Source organism: Euleptes europaea, chromosome 19, assembly GCF_029931775.1.
Source record: "Euleptes europaea isolate rEulEur1 chromosome 19, rEulEur1.hap1, whole genome shotgun sequence".
In the NCBI taxonomy this organism is placed as follows: Eukaryota; Metazoa; Chordata; class Lepidosauria; order Squamata; family Sphaerodactylidae; genus Euleptes; species Euleptes europaea.
In genome coordinates, this window is record NC_079330.1 from 3,862,515 (window position 1) to 3,882,539 (window position 20,025).

General features: G+C 46.6%; 1 protein-coding gene across 4 annotated transcripts in view; it reads left to right on the forward strand.

The window, feature by feature from the left end:
- The first annotated feature begins 242 nt into the window (after nucleotides 1-242).
- The window catches only part of CLSTN1 (calsyntenin 1), a 54,981-nt gene continuing 35,198 nt past the window's right edge, over nucleotides 243-20,025 (forward strand). For all 4 annotated transcript variants that reach the window (XM_056865626.1, XM_056865628.1, XM_056865627.1 and 1 more), the window contains exons 1-2: nucleotides 243-347; nucleotides 17,844-17,966. In XM_056865626.1, coding sequence (XP_056721604.1) covers nucleotides 275-347; nucleotides 17,844-17,966 — 196 coding nt within the window. In that variant the 5' untranslated portion in view covers nucleotides 243-274. The remainder of the gene's footprint in view (nucleotides 348-17,843; nucleotides 17,967-20,025) is intronic.

A 20,025-nucleotide genomic window follows, 5' to 3' on the forward strand; every position in this document is an offset into this window, starting at 1 on the left:
TCGCCTGGCAACCGGTGCGGGGGAAGAGAGAGAGAGAGAGAGAGAGAGGAGCGCCGAGCAAGAGCGCCGCCATCTTTGTTCGCTGCCAGCTGAGGCGAAGGCGGCGGCGGCGCTTCCCCTCCTTCCCTCTCGCCTTCCTCAGGCCTCTGGGTCCCTTCCCGGCGGCGAGGAGGAGGAAGAAGACCCCCCCTTTCTGCGTGGGGGTGGGTCGGGGGGCGCCGGGGAGGAGGGGGAGAAGAAGAAGAAGAAGAAGCCGCCCCTGCCCGGGCCAGAGATGCTGCGCTCCCCGCTGGCCCCCGCCTGCCTCCTGGCTGCGCTGCTCTGCGGGGGGGTCCGCGCTGCCCGAGGTGAGATTGCAAAACGGGGGGGGGGGAGAAGGTGTGTGCGGGGTTGTTGTTTTTTTTGGGGGGGAGGGGGGGGACCAGAAGGGTTCTGCCTCTCCCCCCGCCCCTGTTCAGTATTGCAATGTGCAGACTGGCGTGCGTGGCGAGCGCTTGACAATTGCGAAGGGGGAAATGTGCAATCCGTTTTTAATGCACGGTTCTGGAGAAGGAATACGCGGCCGCTCGGATGCCCTGTGATGCACAAGGAACGTGCAATGGTTTTAGTGCACTGTTGTGAACAAGGAATGTGCAATTATTGAATGCACTGTTGTGAACAAGGAATGTGCAGTTATTGAATGCACTGTTGTGAACAAGGAATGTGCAATTATTGAATGCACTGTTGTGAACAAGCAATGTGCAATTATTGAATGCACTGTTGTGAACAAGCAATGTGCAATTATTGAATGCACTGTTGTGAACAAGCAACGTGCAATTATTGAATGCACTGTTGTGAACAAGCAACGTGCAATTATTGAATGCACTGTTGTGAACAAGCAATGTGCAATTATTGAATGCACTGTTGTGAACAAGGAATGTGCAATTATTGAATGCACTGTTGTGAACAAGGAATGTGCAATTATTGAATGCACTGTTGTGAACAAGCAATGTGCAATTATTGAATGCACTGTTGTGAACAAGCAATGTGCAGTCCTCTTAATGCACTGTTATGAACTAGGAATATGCAGTGACTTGAATGCATCATCATCATCATCATTATTATTACTACTACTATTATTATTATTATTTATTTTGAGCAAACGTCTTGCCGCGGGGCGTTGTTGTGAGCGGGGGGGGGGGTGGTTTGATGGTTTTTGGGAGCGCTGCAGCCCGCCCGGACGTGTCGATAAAACTGGCTCCGGAGCGGGGCTACTGATTGAGGCGACCTGGCATTTCGTGCGGCACATTTATTTAGTGGCTCAGGGCGATGTGGGGCGATGCTGCCGACGAGGATGTTTCGGTTGAAGGCGGCGCAGTTGCTTTATTGATAAACGTCACGGCCCCACAGCCTGGTCAATCCAGGTAGGGTCTACCCAGGAGTCACAGAACCATAGAGTTGGAAGGGACCACCAGGGTCATCTAGTCCAACCCCCTGCACAATGCAGGAAATTCACAACTACCTCCTCCCTGCACCCCCAGTGACGCCTACTCCATGCCCAGAAGGTGGCCAAGATGCCCTCCCTCTGGTGATCCGCCTAAGGTTGGAGCAGCAAAATGAAACTGGTCCCCTGTTGTATTTTTATGTCCACACAAGGCTGCTGGTAAAGATATCTGGTATTAATGCAGTGTGTGAAATGTGCCAGGGCCACTCAGTGTTGTGATGGAGATATTTAATAATAGCACAATATTTTTATTTGCTATTACTATGTTCATTTATGGACAAGGGTGTGATAGCTTTATAATGTTGCTTACGAGGGTATTATAACTGTCATAACCACTTTGTCCACGCTGTTAGTGAGAGCTTTAACAATAACAACACATTATGAAGCTAGTAAGGATATTATGATTGCAGTAATATTGTGCTATCATTGCTAATAATGTTGATATGGTATTGCAATATTACTACAACATTGAATTATATCCCTGTTAACGACACCTTCAGTTATACCATCCTTGTTAATAAGTAACGTTGATAGTTTAATGGCTTCTTATTACTTGGCTACATACAATATCCTTACTAGCACCTCAAATTATCGGAGTTGTAAACGTATCCATTCCCACAAGGATCTCATCATTTATCCTTACGAAAATATTACAGTACACGATAAAGATGTGATAACTTAAATGGGGTGCTTTTTAAACAAGGATTTAATAACTTAGAATTGGTCTTAAACAATGTACCCCAGGGCATCATTACAAACCTTGTAATGTTATTCCAAAATATTGAAAATGTTATAAGATGTTGTTACTTAATGTAATAAAAAGGCACTGTTATGCGCTATCAAGCATCTCCCTAGGGAAGCAGGAAAAATTATCCCTTGTCCCCTTGCTGTGTGTGGTTTTATTACCTCGCTTCTCCTTTTTCTCCAAGCTTCACTCCAGAGAATCATCCCAATGGCATGCCCAACCCCCTCATTAGATATCTTATTTTATATATGTGTGACTGCTGCTGTCCAAGCCAGGGTACGGTTTCTAACCTGTGTTTCTAACCCACCACCAACGTGGTATAGTGGTTAAGAGCGGTGGTTTGGAACGGTGGAGTCTGATCTGGAGAACTGGGTTTGATTCCCCGCTCCTCCACGTGAGCGGCAGAGGCTAATCTGGTGAACTGGATTTGTTTCCCTGCTCCTACGCATGAAGCCAGCTGGGTGGGTGACCTTGGGCTAGTCACTGTTCTTTTAGAGCACTCTCAGCCCCACCTACCTCCCAGGGTGTCTGTTGTGGGGAAGGGAAGGTGAGTGTAAGCTGGTTTGATTCTCCCTTAAGTGGCAGAGAACGTCGGCATATAAAAACCAACTCTTCTTCTCCTCCTCCTCCTCCCCCTTCTTCTCCTTACCCAACAGCCTTTCACATCCCAGTCTCAACACACGCACAACTTTCACATCCGGATACTTAACCTTACCCCAAGATGCTTTTCTGGCATTCACCTACTTCTGTTTATTTTTCGACCCCTCTCCCGAGAAATGGCACCTTTCTACATTCCTCCCTCACTTGGTGTATGCCTGAGGAAACAGAGATCTCTTTCCCCTCCCCATGGCAACCCATCCCCGTAGCAGTTAGGTCCCCAGCCCCCCCCCCTTTATGGAGCCTGCACCTCTCTTTCAGGGGTTCCCCCCTCCAATAACTTGCATCCCAATTGGATGTTTTCCCCCTCCCCCCAAATCCATGCACTTGAAGCAGAATCTGCCTGTACTCTGCTTTAAAACAGCATTCTGTTTTCTTCCTTACAATATTTCATCTTTGGCCCCCAGTCAGCCCTACCAGTTTACCCCCATATACTCTAAAAACTGGGTTCCTGGCTCCATGGATCTGGGGGTCTTCTTCTGCCCCCCTCCCAGTATTTATTGCTCCTTCTCCTCTCAGGTAACCTTGTTCCCTGAGAGATTAAGCAGTCTTTGACTGGCACGTTTTCCTGACTGACCCTGTGCCCCTTTCCAGGGATTTCTCTTCCCATTGGCTTGCTAAGCCCTTCCTCCAAGGGTATTTTTCCCCCCTAAGAGGTTGGCAAATGCCTTGGGAGACCCTCTCCCTCCCCTTCCTTCTTTCTGATGGGGAAACACGCCCCTTAGCTGTATGTTTCTGTGGCACCTGCCCCCTTTCCATCCCTTTCCTTTTGTGTGTGTTTAAAAGTCCTCCTTTTCCTCCTTTGTGCACACCAGGAAAGGGGCTTCCGTTTCACCAGCATCTTTGCAAACGCCATCTCTGCTTTTCATCCTTCTCTTCTCGAAGGATGCACCCTCTGTTTCCCTGGCGCCTCTCCCTGTTTGACCACAGCAGTCGTCCCCCTTCAGATGCCCTCTTCTGCTGGTCAGTGCTTAAATGGGGAGGGGACGTTCTTGGTCATTTCCTGTCCTTCTCTTTAAACGCTGACATGTAAAGAAAGCGTGTGTGATTCCCCCACCAGCAAATATCACAATTTATCTATTTATTTCATTTATACCCTGCCTTTTCTCCCCAAAGGGGACCCAAAGCAGCTCACGTTGTTCTCCTCTGCTCCATTTTGTTCTCACAACAACCCTGTGAGGCCTGCAAGCGTGTCTGGTGTTTTCCGGGAGTGGAAAGCAGCGTCCTTTGCTGCTGCTGCCGGCTTTGGCTGGCGCTCCGCATTATTTGGGAGGAATGGAATGCGTGTGCTAGAATGCTTTTTGGGTGATGGGGAATCTGCAGCGGCCATGCAGGAATTATGTTTGCCGGGCCAGAAGCAGGCTGTTTCTTTGTTGTTCTTTGGGGGCTGAGGGAGAGAGGTTGGAACTTGTCACAAGGGAACTTCACAGAGACAATTAGGTTAGCGTTTCTTGCATATTATGAATGCTGCCAGTCTTCTTCAGGTGCTTGAAAGATTTCCGCGTAGGTGTGGAGAGCAATTCCCCCCCTTCCTTCAAACAGTGGTGGTATTTTAGCTGGTGGAATTGTGTTTTTGATCCTCGGCTGCGGATAGATTCAGGACATCAGATACCTCAGTTGAATCCTGGCAAGCTTTTAACCTGTGCGATTTCACTGAGAACTCTTTGTGGTGTTTTTAAAGCAAGCACAGGTCTTCTTTGCACCTTTCAGCTGTTTAACCTCAGAAGTGCTGAAACTTTTGAATGTAGCTTAGCCTTGCGGAATGGGAAAATTACAGCTTGCGTTCAGGGGTTGCAAAACGCTTCTTTCACTCTTTTGAGTGTCAAAATCTCCAGCCCTTCAAGAAGGTTTAATTTCCTTTTTCTTGGTGTGTGTTATTGATTTTAAACTTATTTGTTGTTAAGGTAGCACAGGTGAAGGTAGGCTCTTGAGGTGTACTTGCGGTAATGGCAAGGCTTTGTGTTCCTGAATGGAAATGTTTAAATGGACTTAAAAGTGCTTCAGTTTCTGGTTCTTTCAATCTGGATAATAGCTAGTGTGTAGAACAGCCACCCCTCTTATCCTTTTTTAATAACTGAAACTTCACAGCACTGCCCTTTCTCCTGCACAGTCTTGTGCGTGCCTAACTGAATGTCTTATCCTTTTTTGAAGCTGCCGTTAAGAGCTGTGCCCTCTGTTAAAGGTTATGGATGTAAAAAAGACGGTTTGCCAGAAAAGCGCTTAAGTTTTATGCGCAGCGGAGCTGGAGGGGCAAGGAAGGTCATCAAATATCAGAAATTACCTTTGTCAAAGCAGCCATCTGCTAGGAGAGCTCTTGAATGCTACATGGGCAAAATCTCATGTTGATCAGCCTCTCAGGGGCTTCATATATTCAGGCAGTCTGTGCAGCACATATGAGTACACATGACGCTGCCTTATACTGAATAAGACCCTTGGTCCATCAAAGTCAGTATTGTCTGCTCAGACCAGCAGTGGCTCTCCGGGGTCTCAGGCAGAGGTCTTTCACATCACCTATTTCCCTAGTCCCTTTAACTGGAGATGCCAGGGATTGAATCTCTGCATGCCAAGCAGATGCTCTACCACTGAGCTACGGCCCAGTAGCACGTGTGGAGTAACACGTCCACATCTGGTAACTTTAATTTACTTGGTTCTTAGGCTAGTAACTCATGGTCTTGAGATGCTGCATCAGTTTAATCTCTTTTTCTTGTTTGGGGCAGGGGGAGAGCCAGTTAACATTCTGAGTCCTTTGGAAGAAAATTGGGATTATTTTTTAGCTTGCAGTTAGAACGTAAATTGTGACTTTAAATTTTGGTCCTCTGTATTTTTACATGTGCTTTTTTATGTGAGTTATCTATATTGTAAGCTGCCTTGAGCTCCGTAAGAAAGAAAGGCAGCTAAAAAAATGTTTGAAGTAAATAAAATATTTGTCCGCCCCACCCGTGACTGGCTTATATGAATATGGAATTCCAAGCTGCTGTTTTTTAAACCCTGGTTTTTAACTGGGGCACTCTCTTCCTTGGGCCTGTGTGCAAACACCGGGCGCTCTTCTTCGGTTGGCTGTGCTTATGAATGGTGACCCGGAAGTGCTGAAAAGCGGCGTCATGAGAAAGAGACACAAGGTACCGCAGGATCCAGAATATCGTTGTCTTAGCCTGTACCACCCCTCCCAGCAAAGCTCTCCCTTCGCTACCCAGTATCAGTCTTCTTATGGCTTAAGACACCAAACCTCTAGAACTTGTTTATGTCTGGAGGGATCCTAATCCTTAAGAAATTCCGATGAGGAGCTTTGCTAAGTTGGCTTATTTGAAACAAAAGAAGCTCATTCATGTTTCTGTCCGCAGGGAGGCTTTTTGCTTCCTGGGTACATTTGTCGCTCTGACTGGGAACAGTCTGAGGGAGTTTGCAGATTGAGCATGCTCAGCTCAGAAGCTTATGATGTGTTTAAATCATAAAAAATGCCATATGCCTTGCAAAGACTTGCGCATATTTCCCCTCCCCTATACACAAAACCTACCCAAAAGCTTCCTCTTCAGGGTCCTGTAATACCTGCTAAATTTGGTGCATTGCTGTGAAACGTTGGCTGCCCGTTGGGGAATGGCACGCTTTTAAACAGACAAGGCCGTTCACAGTTGCTTCATGGTGATAAAAAAAGCAATTCTACTCAGGTTCCCTTCTTTTGTTTCTGCTCTTTCAGTCTTTCAGGTTTTTAGCACAGCAAGAAGATGGCAGGAGAATGCTTTTGTTATGGCCTGGGAAACTCCCCTTACCCCTTTTAAACAGCACTTTTAAGGGGGACTGTCTTGAGCAATTGTAAGGTATCTGTGCACCGCAGATCTGCAACTAAACTATGCTCCTCCACAAGGCGTTTGCTAAAGCCCATCCAGTTCTTTATATGGCTTGCTTTGCAGATAACCCCACAAGATAGCGACTTGGCCAGCTTGCCTTTGTGGGACTAGGAAAGTGGAAAGAACCGTCATCTGTGAAGCTTCCTTGCCTGTTTGCTGTCAGGTCCTGGGCCATGGCAGTTACGTGTCCAGCTTGCATGAAACGGTTTCCTTTGGCCTCATGTAGAGAGGGGTGGGTTTTAAGTAGCACCCCCAGCTCTACTCTCTTCTGAGCTGGTGCGTCCTTCTTAATCTCATCCCTCAAGCCTGGTAAAGGCCTCACCCATACCTGGGACACTCCTGGTAATCTTCCTCTACCCAGAAGTCCTCCGGGGGTGTAGCCACACATGAGACACCAATAGCAGCCTTGGAACAGTCTCTTCCCGGCCACTCCCCTTTCCCATCCAAAGGGTGGGGCCACAAGGCAGCTGATTGTCAGCTGGCGGGCTCTTAAAGGGCCAGTTGTCATTGACTGGCTGGCTCTTAAAGGGCCAGCCGCCATTGATCTTCTTAACCCTATTGGACCCGATGAATGCCGATTTTGTGCCAGCGGGTGGCCAGGCGAAGGTTGGTCTGGGGTCATCCCTGCCACACACGCCCCCATGGCTCAGTGGTAGAGCATCTTCTTGGCATGCAAAAGGTCCCAGGTTCAATCCCCGGCATCTCCAGTTAAAGGGTCTAGACAGGTAGGTGATGTGAAAGACCCCTGCCTGAGACCCCGGAGAGCAGCTTCCCATTCTGAGTAGACAATACTGACTTTGATGGACCAAGGATCTGATTCAGTAAAAGGCAGCTTCATCTGTTCACCCATGCCTCTTTTACAATCTCTGCTTTTGGGGAGGGGCTAACTTTGCGGAGTAGAAGTTGTCACCTATGGCTGGGTCATTCGTCAACACGTAAAAAGGAAATGCTCCCCCCCCAAGGGTTGCGCAGAGCTGTAAAAGCGAGTAAGGCGTGTGTTTCAAATGGATAGCCGATGAGTTGTTGCTTCTTCGACTTGGATTGCTGGTTTCTGTTCTTAAGGTGATGTAAGGTCACAGACTGAGGGAAGAAAACCAGCCCAGCAGCAATACCCAGGAAGTTGTTGCAACTCATGCGGTTTCCGGGGAGTGGTTTTGTTTAACCGCAGACAACTTTCTAATCACCACTGCCCTTCAATTTCTGAGGATTCCGTTTCCTTAACAGCTTCGTATATTTCTCTAGAGGAGTTGGAGCGACGGCAAAAATTCAGATAAGCTGATTTGGTTTGCGCCACAATTCTTACCTGAGTGGAGTTTGTCAGTGCTGTGCGATATAGGATGGAAGGCGTATAGGAGACGCTTAGGTTAGCAGAAGAAAATGTGAACACAGGAACACATGAAGCTGCCTTATACTGAACCAGACCCCTGGTCCATCAAAGTCAGTATCGTCTACTCAGACTGGCAGCGGCTCTCCAGGGTCTCAGGCAGAGGGTCTCTCACATCACCTACTTGCCTAGTCTCTTGAACTGGAGACGCCGGGGATTGAACCTGCGACCTTTTGCATGCCAAGCAGATGCTCTACCACTGAGCCATGGCCCTTCGCCTAAAAGGTTAAGAATACACGAACACAGAAAGCTGCCTTTTACTGAATCAGACCCTTGGTCCATCGAAGTCAGTATTGTCTACTCAGACCGGCAGCAGCTCTCCAGGGTCTCAGGCAGAGGTCTTTCACATCACCTTTACTAGTTCCTTTAACTGGAGATGCTGGGGATTGAACCTGGGACCTTCTGCACACCAAGCAGAGAATCTACCACTGAGCCACAGCCCCTCTCCAAGGCTCTCCAGGGTCTCAGGCAGGGGTCTTTCACATCACCTACTTGCCTAGTCCCTTTAACTGGAGACACCAGGGATTGAACCTGGGACCTTCTGCATGCCAAGCAGAGGCTCTACCACTGAGCCACGGCCCCTCCCTGTGTTGTTGTTCCTGTGTTGTTGTTTTCTGTTAGTCTTTCTATAGCCTTTCTTGACCTCATGTTCCATCCTGCTTTCCTATCCTACAGTGGTGGAAGGGCTAACTTATTTAGACTAGGTACCGGCCTGAGGAGGGGCTGTAACACAGTGGTAGAGGATCTGCTTGGCGTGCAGAAGGTCCCAGGTTCAATCCCTGGCATCTCCAGTTAAAGGGACTAGGCAGGTTGGTGATGTGAACAGACCTCTGCCTGAGACCCTGGAGAGCCGCTGCCGGCCTGAGTAGGCAATACTGACTTTGATGGACCGAGGGTCTGATTCAGTAGAAGGCAGCTTCATGTGTTTGATATTAGGGGGAAATTTTTTTACAGTAAGAGTTGTTCGACAGTGGAATTAGCCACCTATGGAGATGGTGAGTTCCCCCTCCCTGGCAGTCTTTAAGCAGAGGCTGGATAAGCGCTCATCAGAGATGCTCTAGGCCGATCCTGCATTGAGCAGGGGTTGGACTAGATGGCCTGTGGTTTTATGATTCTTTGATTCTAGTTATAGAGGGTAGTTGGTCTGCAGTAGAACAGCAGGATTCGAGTCCAGGAGCACTTTAGAGACTAACAAGAATTTCAGGGTGTGAGCTTTCGAAAGTCAAAGCTCCCTTCGTCAGATACAAGTAAGAATGGAGATGAGTCCTTACGTCCCATCCAGATGGTGGCCCACCTTCCTAAGGACTGCCGGCACGTTTCCTTTCCCCTTAGCCCTGAGACACCAACAGGCAGCTGCTTTAAGAAGGATTGGGATGGTTTTAAGCCGGCTGAGCCGGTCTGCCTAGCTTTATTCTCCTTGCAGTGCTAAAACATCATCTTAAAATAGAGAAAAGAAAGGTAGGGTTTGATGAAGAAGAAGCCACGATGGTTGTAGGGGTGGAGATGGCAGAGGAAGCAGGAAAAGGTGCAGATATTAACAGATATAGATACAATCACAGTTCACAAACACAGGAACACGTAAGTACATAAACTAAACAATACAAAAAACAAGAAAAGCAGAGAAAATATAATTACAGCACTATTGGTCAAGGGCTTCATATTTGTTGCAAATTCTTTTATATATACATATATATATATGTGTGTGTGTGTGTGTATAAATATATATATATACACACACACACACACACACACACATATACGCACATATATACAGATACACACATATATATACACAGGTAACAAAGGTGGCAATATTTCAGTTGGCACATCAGATTAACAGCTTATATTTCTTATCCCTTTTGCGGGAGTCGCTATTGGCTGCTGTAGATGGATAAATCTGCTTCATATCTGAGAAGTTTGCTTTGGGGGGGGGAAATTGTCCCATGTAGGAAAAACGCTTCTTGTTGTTTTTCTTTTGGAACTGCTCAGGTCAAGGACTTGCATATCGGAGTCCTTTTTCTGACTTGTTTTCTCACTGGTTCATCTATGCAGTGAGACCACGTTCCTACGTGTTGTGACGTGGCAGGTTCTTGTGACGTGACGTGACATGGTCCTCTATCTCTACTTTCATCAAACACTACAAGATTAACACATGGTCCACAGCACAGGCAGCCTTCGGACAAAGGGTGTTGCAGCATGTGGTTGGAGAAGGTTCCTAACCCACCCATATGGGAGCTCTTGAAGGTCCCACTGCTCAAGACACCCTTGCCTCAGAGAAGAACTGAGCCTTGATTACTTACCATGAGGGCTCCTTCTCTTCTGAGGTGAAGGGCATCTTGCCTGCCCTAGGAAAACTTTGGGAATATTGAACCTTCTAGTAGCGTTAGGTACATTTACAATAACGTATATCGGTCACAAGTTGAGCAAGCTAGGTTGCCCCTAGTTTCCTATTACTCTGTTGATGTTGTTGATTTCTGATTAATGTTTCCAGTGTTAAGTGTCATTCCTGTCTATTAAGCTAAGCAAGCCGGTAACTGGGCTTCCATAGGCTGTTTTCCCGCCAGGGAGACAGGAAGTTTGATTTTAGTCCTGCCTTCCCCGGATGGAGCAAGGAAAACAACCCACTGCTCAAGACACCCTTTGCCTCAGAAGAGAAGGAGCCCTCATGGTAAGTAATCAAGGCTCCGTTTCTTGATCATTTTGGCAGGTGTGAGCCTTACCTTCTACAGGTGGCTAGGTTTCAAGACCATGCATGGTCTTGAATATTTTTAATAGAAAGGGAATTCATGCAATTAGAGGTTTGCAGACTTGTTTTGATTTCGGCATCTGTATACCTGCCCTTTAAATGCTTATTTTAAAATAAAGCTGGGCCTTTCTTCAATCAGGTTTAGACTCCATTTTAAAAACTGTCAGCTCCCACTGCAAATCGAATTTAAGCTGCCGCCACTCATGTGTCGAGGAAGATTCTCTTCTTCAGTGGGATTAAATGTGAGCTGGTCTGTAACTCTGTCGCATCTTATCATGGGATTTGCAGCAGATTCCAGCAGGGTCTCATTGGGAGGGCAGAATATTGTATGTCGAGAAAACCCGCAGAATTTATCCTTGCCTCTGTGACAGGAGATTAACGGAGGTTAAGTAACTAAGTGAGTTTGTTAATGTCTTTGGGAGATGGAGACTGCTTATTCCTGACTTCTTGAATGTTTGGGCAGTCTTAATGTGTGTTTGTTTGGGGAGCCCTTGGGAATACAAGAAAACTTTTGAAGCAGGTTCTAATTCAAATTTGCTTGCAATGAACTTATGAAATCTCGATTTTAATGCTCCTTCCCATTTTCCCTGAGGCACAGAAGCACTGAAACTGGCAGGTTGGTAGTTTAAAATTACCCTAATTCATTCTCAGAGCTTAAAGAACTCTGTGTGTGTGTGTGTTATGTGTGGCCAAATCGCTTCCAGTTTAAGGCGAAACAATGCATTAGTCACATCATAGGGTTTTTGAAGTATGAGATGATCAGAAGTGGGTTACCATTGCCTTCTTCTGCGCAGTACTTTCCAGGGTTCCAGGGAAATGTTGAACTCACATGAAACTGACTTATACTGAATCAGACTCTTGGTCCTTGAAGTCAGTATTGTCTAATCAGACAGGCAGTGGCACTCCAGGGTCTCAAGCAGGGGTCTTTCACATCACCTACTTGCCTGGTCCCTTTAACTGGAGATGCCGGGGACTGAACCTGGGATCTTCTGCATGCAAAGCAGAGGCTCTACCACTGAGCCATGGCCCCTCCCCAATATTACTGCCATTGTCTGTGAAACAGCTAGATCAGAGTCCAGTAGCAGCTGAGTGACCAACAAGATTTTCAGGGTATAAGCTTTCTAGTGTCAAAGTTCCCTTTGTGAGATAGCTTATGTCAGCGCTGTGACTCTTGAGCATGTATACCCCCAAAATCTTGTCGGTCACTAAGGTGCTACTAGCTGTTCTACTCAGACCAACATGGCCACCCTCTGAAGTTGTCTACGAAAGATCCTCTGCCAGTGTCCCTTCCCTCTACTGCTGAGGCCCAGTAGTTGCCCTTCAGGGATTCCTCCGCCCCATAACCGCAGGAACTGTCTGTCCTGCCAATGTGGCCGTTGATCCCTGAAGGGGGTGGACGCATCTTAGTCTGGTGTCTTAGCTTTGGCCATTCTGAATTGGGTGACTCTGCTCTGCTAGTCGAGATTCTCGATAGAGTCTAAACTCTTGATGGTATTGCTCTCAGCTTCACTGATCCATGCAACCCTCCCTCACCACATTAAGGCGTGCGTCCAAGAGAAAGTAAAGACCCGGGCCATCCCTGTACGATGCAGTTTTGTGCAGAATGCTCTTCTTTGGCTGGCCCCCAGTGCATGCATGTGCCCAGTGCATCCTGGCTATGGCAGAAACCTAGATGCATGCATGCTTCCAAGCATTAATCCTCCTCTCTGATGCTTAGGATCGCCAGCTACTTGAACTTGGGTGAGTATCAGGAAGCGCATGTGAAACTGCCTTATATATCAGGTGACAGCAATGCTGATTCTATGACCTTGGGCCAGCGTGGTGTAGTGGTTAAAAGCGGTGGTTTGGAGTGGCGGACTCTGATCTGGAGAACCGGGTTTGATTCCCCACTCCTCCACAAGAGCAGCGGAGGCTAATCTGGTGAACTGGATTTGTTTCCCCACTCCTACACACGAAGCCAGCTGGGTGACCTTGGGCTAGTTACAGCTCTCTTAGAGATCTCTCAGCCTCACCTACCTCACAGGGTGTCTGTTGTGAGGAGGGGAAGGGAAGGTGATTGTAAGCCGGTTTGAGTCTCCCTTAAGTGGAAGAGAAAGTCGGCATATAAAAACCAACTCTTCTTCTTCTTCATGGGAGGGAGGGCATCTTGGCCATCTTCTGGGCATGGAGGTCACTGGGTGTGTGTGTGGGAGGTAGTTGTGAGTTTCCTGGTGGTCCCTTCCAACTCTATGATTCTATTCTCTATGACAGGTCCGTACAGCTCTGGTCTGTTAGGGAACATGTCTGCAGGGTTTCAGACAGGTCTTCTCCCACTGGTAGGTCTCTTGCCCTCCATTGGCCCCTGGGGAGATGCCACCCCTCCGTGTCCCAGGTTCTTGACATCTTGCAGGCAGATGTCAGAGCAACTTCAAAAATTTGTTTGCTCTCTGCCGCTACGGGTTAGCTCGGCCCTTGGAAAGCACAAGCGCCACCAGAAGGAATGCCGTTCGCTAGCCAGAAACAAGGGCTGCTATTGTGGGCGTTTATCTAAGTTGGGTATTTGCCACCCCGAGGGACAGGTTGAGTTAGAAATTTAATAACTCCGACCTCCAAAACTTAAAATTTCCCCCCTGACAATTCCTAATGCAAGAATCTTCCTTTGAGTAAAGTGTAAAAATCCAGCCTGCTTATTCTTTTCGGCGTTGGGAGTAAGTTATAATTAACATCCCTTGTGTTAATATCCAGATTGCATTGTAACAGGCTTTCTGTTAGAAAACATCAGAAGCTTTAAAAATTAATCCAATTTAAATAACAAAAAAACACACACCCTGATTCTCTTTAATTCATTATCCATCCTGAAATGCACTTAATCATATTAACCTTCCTAAAAGACTACTTATTAATCAAACTGTAAGGCAAAGATAAGAATTTCTACATAATAGACAACTGTTCTAATGCCCTCCTGTAGGTAACTTCAGATAGCTTGTTTCTGTATGACAGGGTTTCTTTATTCTGTGTAACAATTTGTTTGTGAATGCAATACAAACATTACTGTGCCCGCTCTCGAAAGATGTGACTTTTTGTGCATGTTTAAGCCTGATTTCCCATAATCATCAGGGAGAAAATAGGTAGCGCGTGTGTGATTTTTCAGGACTATTACTTGGGTGGAGTTCAAACTTTGCATCAACCACAGTGTGTGCTAGCCGTAATTTGTGACTCAAACTATCGTTTAGGTTTCCAGGTATACAAGCGGCAAGCCATGCGAAATGGTCTCTGGTCCACTGGCTCCCTTTGACCAGGGTTTGGCCTGATGTTGGAATTGACCTATGTCTCAGGTGGCCAGCTTGGGGGCTGGAAGCCATGCAGGCAGCTGGGGTTTGTGGCTCACCTGATCAGGAAAGAAAGCCTGTGCATTTGCGGATATAGCAGGGTCCCCAACCTTTTTGAGCCTGCGGGCACATTTGGAGCTCCGACACGGCATGGTGGGCGCAGCAACAAAATGCCAGCCACAAAATGGCTGCTGCAGGAGGCGGAGCCAGCCACAAAATAATTGCCACAGCTTCACTTCAGTCACACAGTATAGATCATTTTATATAAATAAATAAATAAATAAATAAATGGGATGGGTAAAAATAAAGGGATCTCCGTCTGATAAAAAAAGAGAAAAATAACATAAACATCACGTTTTAAAAGATTAATCGAGCAGACTGCTTATTACTCTTATTCTTAACTATTATCCAGGCAAAAATATACGTGCATTAAAAAAATAAACAACCTGCATATTTTATAACTAACCAAATAGTTTTCTACTCTGCACTGAAGAACTGCCTTATAATTATATATCATTTAGTTTTTGATATTATTCCGATTAGCCTTCAGAGTCAACGTATCTGTAGAATAGTTTCCATTTGTCGTTAAATTGTTCATGTGTCGCATCATCGGTTGTATTAATCATGTAGGTCATTTTAGCCATGGTAGTATACTCCATTAGTTTGTCCTTCCCATTCCTCGATATCTGGGAGGAGTGATTGTTCCCATCTTTTTGCGCGAATAACTCTGGCTGCAGTAGTAGCATACTTAATGGTATAGACCAGTGGTTCCAAAAATGGGCAGTACCACCCCCTGGGGGGCGGTGGGATTACCTAGGATGGCACTAAGAGGCAAGGGGGCAGCAGGAGGGGCTAGAGGTGGGCCCCTTCAACTGTGTTGTTCACTAATTTACAGTAGATCAAGCTATGACACCATGCTGGCAAATATGGTGGAAACTATCAGAATTTTTTTCCAGACTTAGAAGAGCTGGTAGCACTGGATCAAGTTCATTAGTTTTGTTGAATAAATTTGAATTTAAAAGTTTTAATTTGATTTTGAATAGATGTACAGTTGTTACTGTTTTGAAATTTTATTGTTATTATCTTTAGTGAGTCATGCAAACCCCTATTTTGATTGATGCTTTTTATAGGATAGGGTAGGGTGCGCTGGGGTTGAGTTTGTGGAACCAAGGGGGCGGTGGCCAGAAAAATTTGGGAACCACTGGTAGTGCTGTGGTGGCAGCTGCTGCCAAAGCAATGTTTTTTTTTAAATCTGGCCCAGCCAATCAGAAGCCTTGCTGGGCCAAAGCCCTACCTGGCCCCACCTACTTTCCAAAAACCTTTGACAGGCACCAGGAAAACATGTCTGCGAGCGCCACAGCACCCATGGGAACCACGTTGGGGACTGCTGTGATATAGCATAGTCACATTTGCATGCTTGCCTGTCAGTTCACACGCTACTTCTTGCCCTGGCTCAGTAGGCGGCAGGCGGATGCGTTCCAAGGCATGGTGCTTATGAGCTGGGTTATGTATGGTAACCACTCTTAAGGGCTCATGATACGCTGTGCAGAACGTTTGGCCACCACCCCTGCTATACCAGGAGAAAACAAAGCCCCTTCCATGCTCAACTTGTGTTGCTCGGTCATTCTCCTTGCCCAAATTATAGTTTGCAAAAATGTGAAATTTGTTGGTGACTTCTTTAGTGTGGCCAGGAGGGCTAAAATTGTAGAAGTGAGATCTTGCCAGTGAGGAACAGCAGTCATGTGTTGGGGTGTGGATGAGTGCGCAATGTTGTGGCGAGCATTAGTATCCAGTTGAGTTTGGGAACAAGTTATTGAAGATGGTTATCATATCCCCTCTCAGTCTTCTCTTCAGGCTAAACATACCCAGCTCCTTCAACCTTTCCTCATAGGATTTGGTCTCCAGACCCCTCACCATCTTTGTTGCCCTCCTCTGGACATGTTCCAGCTTGTCTACATCCTTCTTAAATTGCAGTGCCCAAAACTGAACACAGATCCATAATAATTTGTTAGAATCTGTTAGATTTTTCCATGTAATCTAATTTTCATATATTTCATATACATTCGAGGGTGTTTTATTTCTTCATTAACAGTATTGAAGCTTTAACAATAAAAAGGAATTCTAATACAATTCAAAGTTGTGTCATTGCTTGAAGTGGCTGGTTAAGTAAGATAACACATTTTTTTAGTGAAATACAAAATCTAGAAACATAGCCACTTATCACAGCAGTTGATCCGCTTCAACAGTACTCTAGGTGAGATCTACCCAGAGCAGAGTAAAGTGATACCATCACTTCTGAGATAAATCGCATCAGATTGGGCCTTCGTTGACTGGGGTGCCTTGCCTTGCCTTCACCTGCATAGAAGTTCAGGGCCCTTTTTTTTTTTTGATGCCACATCTAGATTAGAAGAAGATTGAAAGCAAGTAGAGTTGAGGTGTTCCTTCTTCTGTGCACAGCCTTGCCTTGCCAGCAGAAGCTGGTTTCCTAGTAAAGTCATGTTTAAGAGCAAGCCATATTGAGTGGCGCTGTGCGTGTTATTCAGCTTGATGCAATTCGTAGCTGGGTACGTTAATCAGAATACAGACTGAGAAGTGGGGTGTCCAGCCTCCCTGACCTGGCTGGCTGGGCTTCTAGGTCTTTAGCAAAAAAGCAGGCCTAAGGCGGATGGATGATGTGGGATCTAGGAGTATTTCAAACATCATGGCATACCATCAATTCAGTGGATGTGTCAGGGAGCACGTTTGCATACCGTTTTTAGGACGGATCGCAGCAGCCGGTGTGAAAGGTCTCGTTCACAGAAACCTTTGACCAGATTTGTCAGGCTCGCAGTACGTAGCACAACAACGGTTTCTGCGGACGCAGTTGCACACATGAACACATGAAGCTGCCTTATACTGAACCAGACCCTTGGTCCATCGAAGTCAGTATTGTCTACTCAGACCGGCAGCGGCTCTCCAGGGTCTTTCACATCGCCTACTTGCCTAGTCCCTTTAACTGGAGATGCTGGGGACTGAACCTGGGACCTTTTGCATGCCAAGCAGAGGCTCTACCACTGAGCCACGGCCCCTCCCCGAAATATTTTATCCTGAGTCAACAGAGAATACACATGAACGCATGAAGCTGCCTTATAGTGAATCGGGCCCTGGGTCCATCAAAGTCAGTATTGTCTACTCAGACTGGCAGCGGCTCTCCAGGGTCTCAGGCAGGGGTCTTTCACATCACCTACTTGCCTAGTCCCTTTAACTGGTGATACCAGGGATTGAACCTGGGACCTTCTGCATGCCAAGCAGATGCTCTACCACTGAGTCACAGCCCCTCCCCTAAGCAGGCATGGGGCAGGGGGGCACCAAGACTCTGTGAGTTTGGCAAGGAGACTGTCTGTCAGGGTTGTTGTAGAAAGAAACCCGGGCTTCAAACGGCCCGAAACTGGGTAGATTTTAACCTTCTATCTAGAGCAAACAGTCAGATTGTTTTTCTGAGCTGCAGTTGAGAGATGCAAGTTAATCTCTGAATGTCATTCCTTCAAAGCGGATATCAGGATAAGAATTCTACCAGATGGGGGCGTCCGGATTGGCTTTACACCCTCAAGCAGACGGCTGGCTTTTAAAGATGTTTCTCCTTTGTGACCAAACGTCATTTTAAAACTTGCTTTCCCCCCCCTCCTCCTCTTACAGTTAACAAGCACAAACCGTGGATCGAAACAACTTACCATGGCATAGTTACTGAAAACGACAATACAGTCTTGTTGGATCCTCCGCTAATAGCACTGGACAAGGATGCGCCACTCCGCTTCGCAGGTATGTGCATCTGTGTGCATTCGTTTGCAAATAGCGATGGTTTTGTTCTTGATTTTGTGGCCTAGAAGGAACTCTGGCCAGGTGGGATAGCACTTGGCTTGAAACAGAGCTGTTGGTGTGATGGTGAGGGGGTGAAATTTTTTTGGAAAGGGTTCAAGCAGAGCTCTGGAGGGGCCCCAACCTGGCATCTGGTGCAGCCCAGCATCTCTTACCTGTCTCTTGGAAGGAGCAGGTGATATACTCACCAGATTCTTGTTAACCCAAGTGTCCCGCCAGGGCATTAGGGCATGGTTAACGTCCAAAGTGTTTGGCAAGCCTGGGTGATAATGAAAACGCTGCTTGAAAAGCAGATTATCGTCTATTTTTTTTTATTTCGCCAAATTAATTATTTCAATATTTCACATTAGTTAAAATACAAGGGGTGTGTCAAATGCACAGTGAGAAGCCCTTGCTCATACTCGAGCCTAGGTTATGCACAACAGTTTTAAGAAAGTTATCTACGCCTATAACATGTTTGGCTTTAAAAAAGAATAACACATAGTTAAAATGTGGAACTCCCTGCCCCAGGATGTGGTGATGGCTGCCAACTTGGAATGCTTTAAGAGGGGAGCGGACATGTTCATGGAGGAGAGGGGTATTCTTAGCTACTAGTAAAAATGGGTACTAGTTATGACGTATACCTATTTCCTTCAGGATCAGAGGAGCAGGCCCATTATATTAGAACACAGGCCGGACAATGCTGCTGCAGTCGTCTTGCTTGTGGGCTTCCTAGAGGCACCTGGTTGGGCCACTGTGTGAACAGACTGCTGGACTTGATGGGCCTGGGTCTGATCCAGCAGAGCCTTTCTTATGTTCTTAACACCACACTTGCAGCAGCATCTCACAGCCTTCACTGAGAGCACGTCCACTCTGCTCGAACCCCTGCAAGATCACCATCTAGAACAGAAACAGAAAAACTGAGTCCAAGGCCGTGCAAAAGTAGAACCTCTGAGCAGAATTTGAGGGTAGACTTCATCATAAAAGCGTTTTCGAGACCAGCGCTGTTTCTGAGGTTTAATAGCAGCAGTTGATAGTGGGGGAAGGCATCTCACTTCCCCTCCCTTGATCCAGAGTTGGGCGTCATGCATCAGGACAGATGTTAACCTTCAGCTGTGAGGGGCTATGTGGCTTGATCAATTAAGTGGATTTGCTTAAAACTGTCAATTGTGGCAAACAGTGCGCAGTTATTACTGGTACGCTGAAAGGCCAGGAAGGTGTTATGGCATGAAAGAAATGAAGCAGGCATGGGGCAGGGGGCCGCCAAGGCTGTGTGAGTTTGGCAGGGAGACTGTCCGTCAGGGCTGTTGCAGAAGGGAACCCGGGCTTCAAATGGCACGAAACTGGGTAGATTTTAACCTTCTAGAGCAAACAGTTTTAAACGTGAACTGTTCCAACAAGCAGCCATAAGGACTTCTGAGACGGCAAGATGGATCGATGTCTGTTAGGGGTATGTGAAGAAAAAGCTTGCCCTGTATTGAGGGGGCGGAAAGGACTTGGGCTGTGTCATTACTTATAGAGTATTTTTTTAAAAAACCACTGTGCATAGTTTGTCCTGCCCCTGTTGTATTTTGCTAGGTCTGTACCACCTTCAGCGACATCTGCTACCTTCGGCAAAGGGATAAACCCATCCCGCAGGTTGTCTCTATGATCAGTCTGGCCTAAGGAGATTATATGCAGGAGACCGTTTGGTGTCTGGGCTCTTTATTACAGCTAATGTAAGCTTTTAATTAGTGGCCCGTCTTCGTGAAATCTTTTTGCAGGCCTGAGTCCTTGAGTTGTTTTTTTCAGCCTGGGATATTAGAAGCTGACTGAAATGTCGAAGAGCAAGTTCTTTCCATTCTGTTCCTGCCTGTACAATACCAGCTGCCTGGGAAGGGGAGGTCACGGCCCCCAAGCTTTGCTGTAGAGCTTGAAGAAGAAGAAAACGTTGGTTTTGATTAGCGTTCAGGATCTTGTGGCTTCTGAAATGTGCATGGCGGTAACCATTTGCCATCTGATTTTGCTTAATATTTGACTGCCT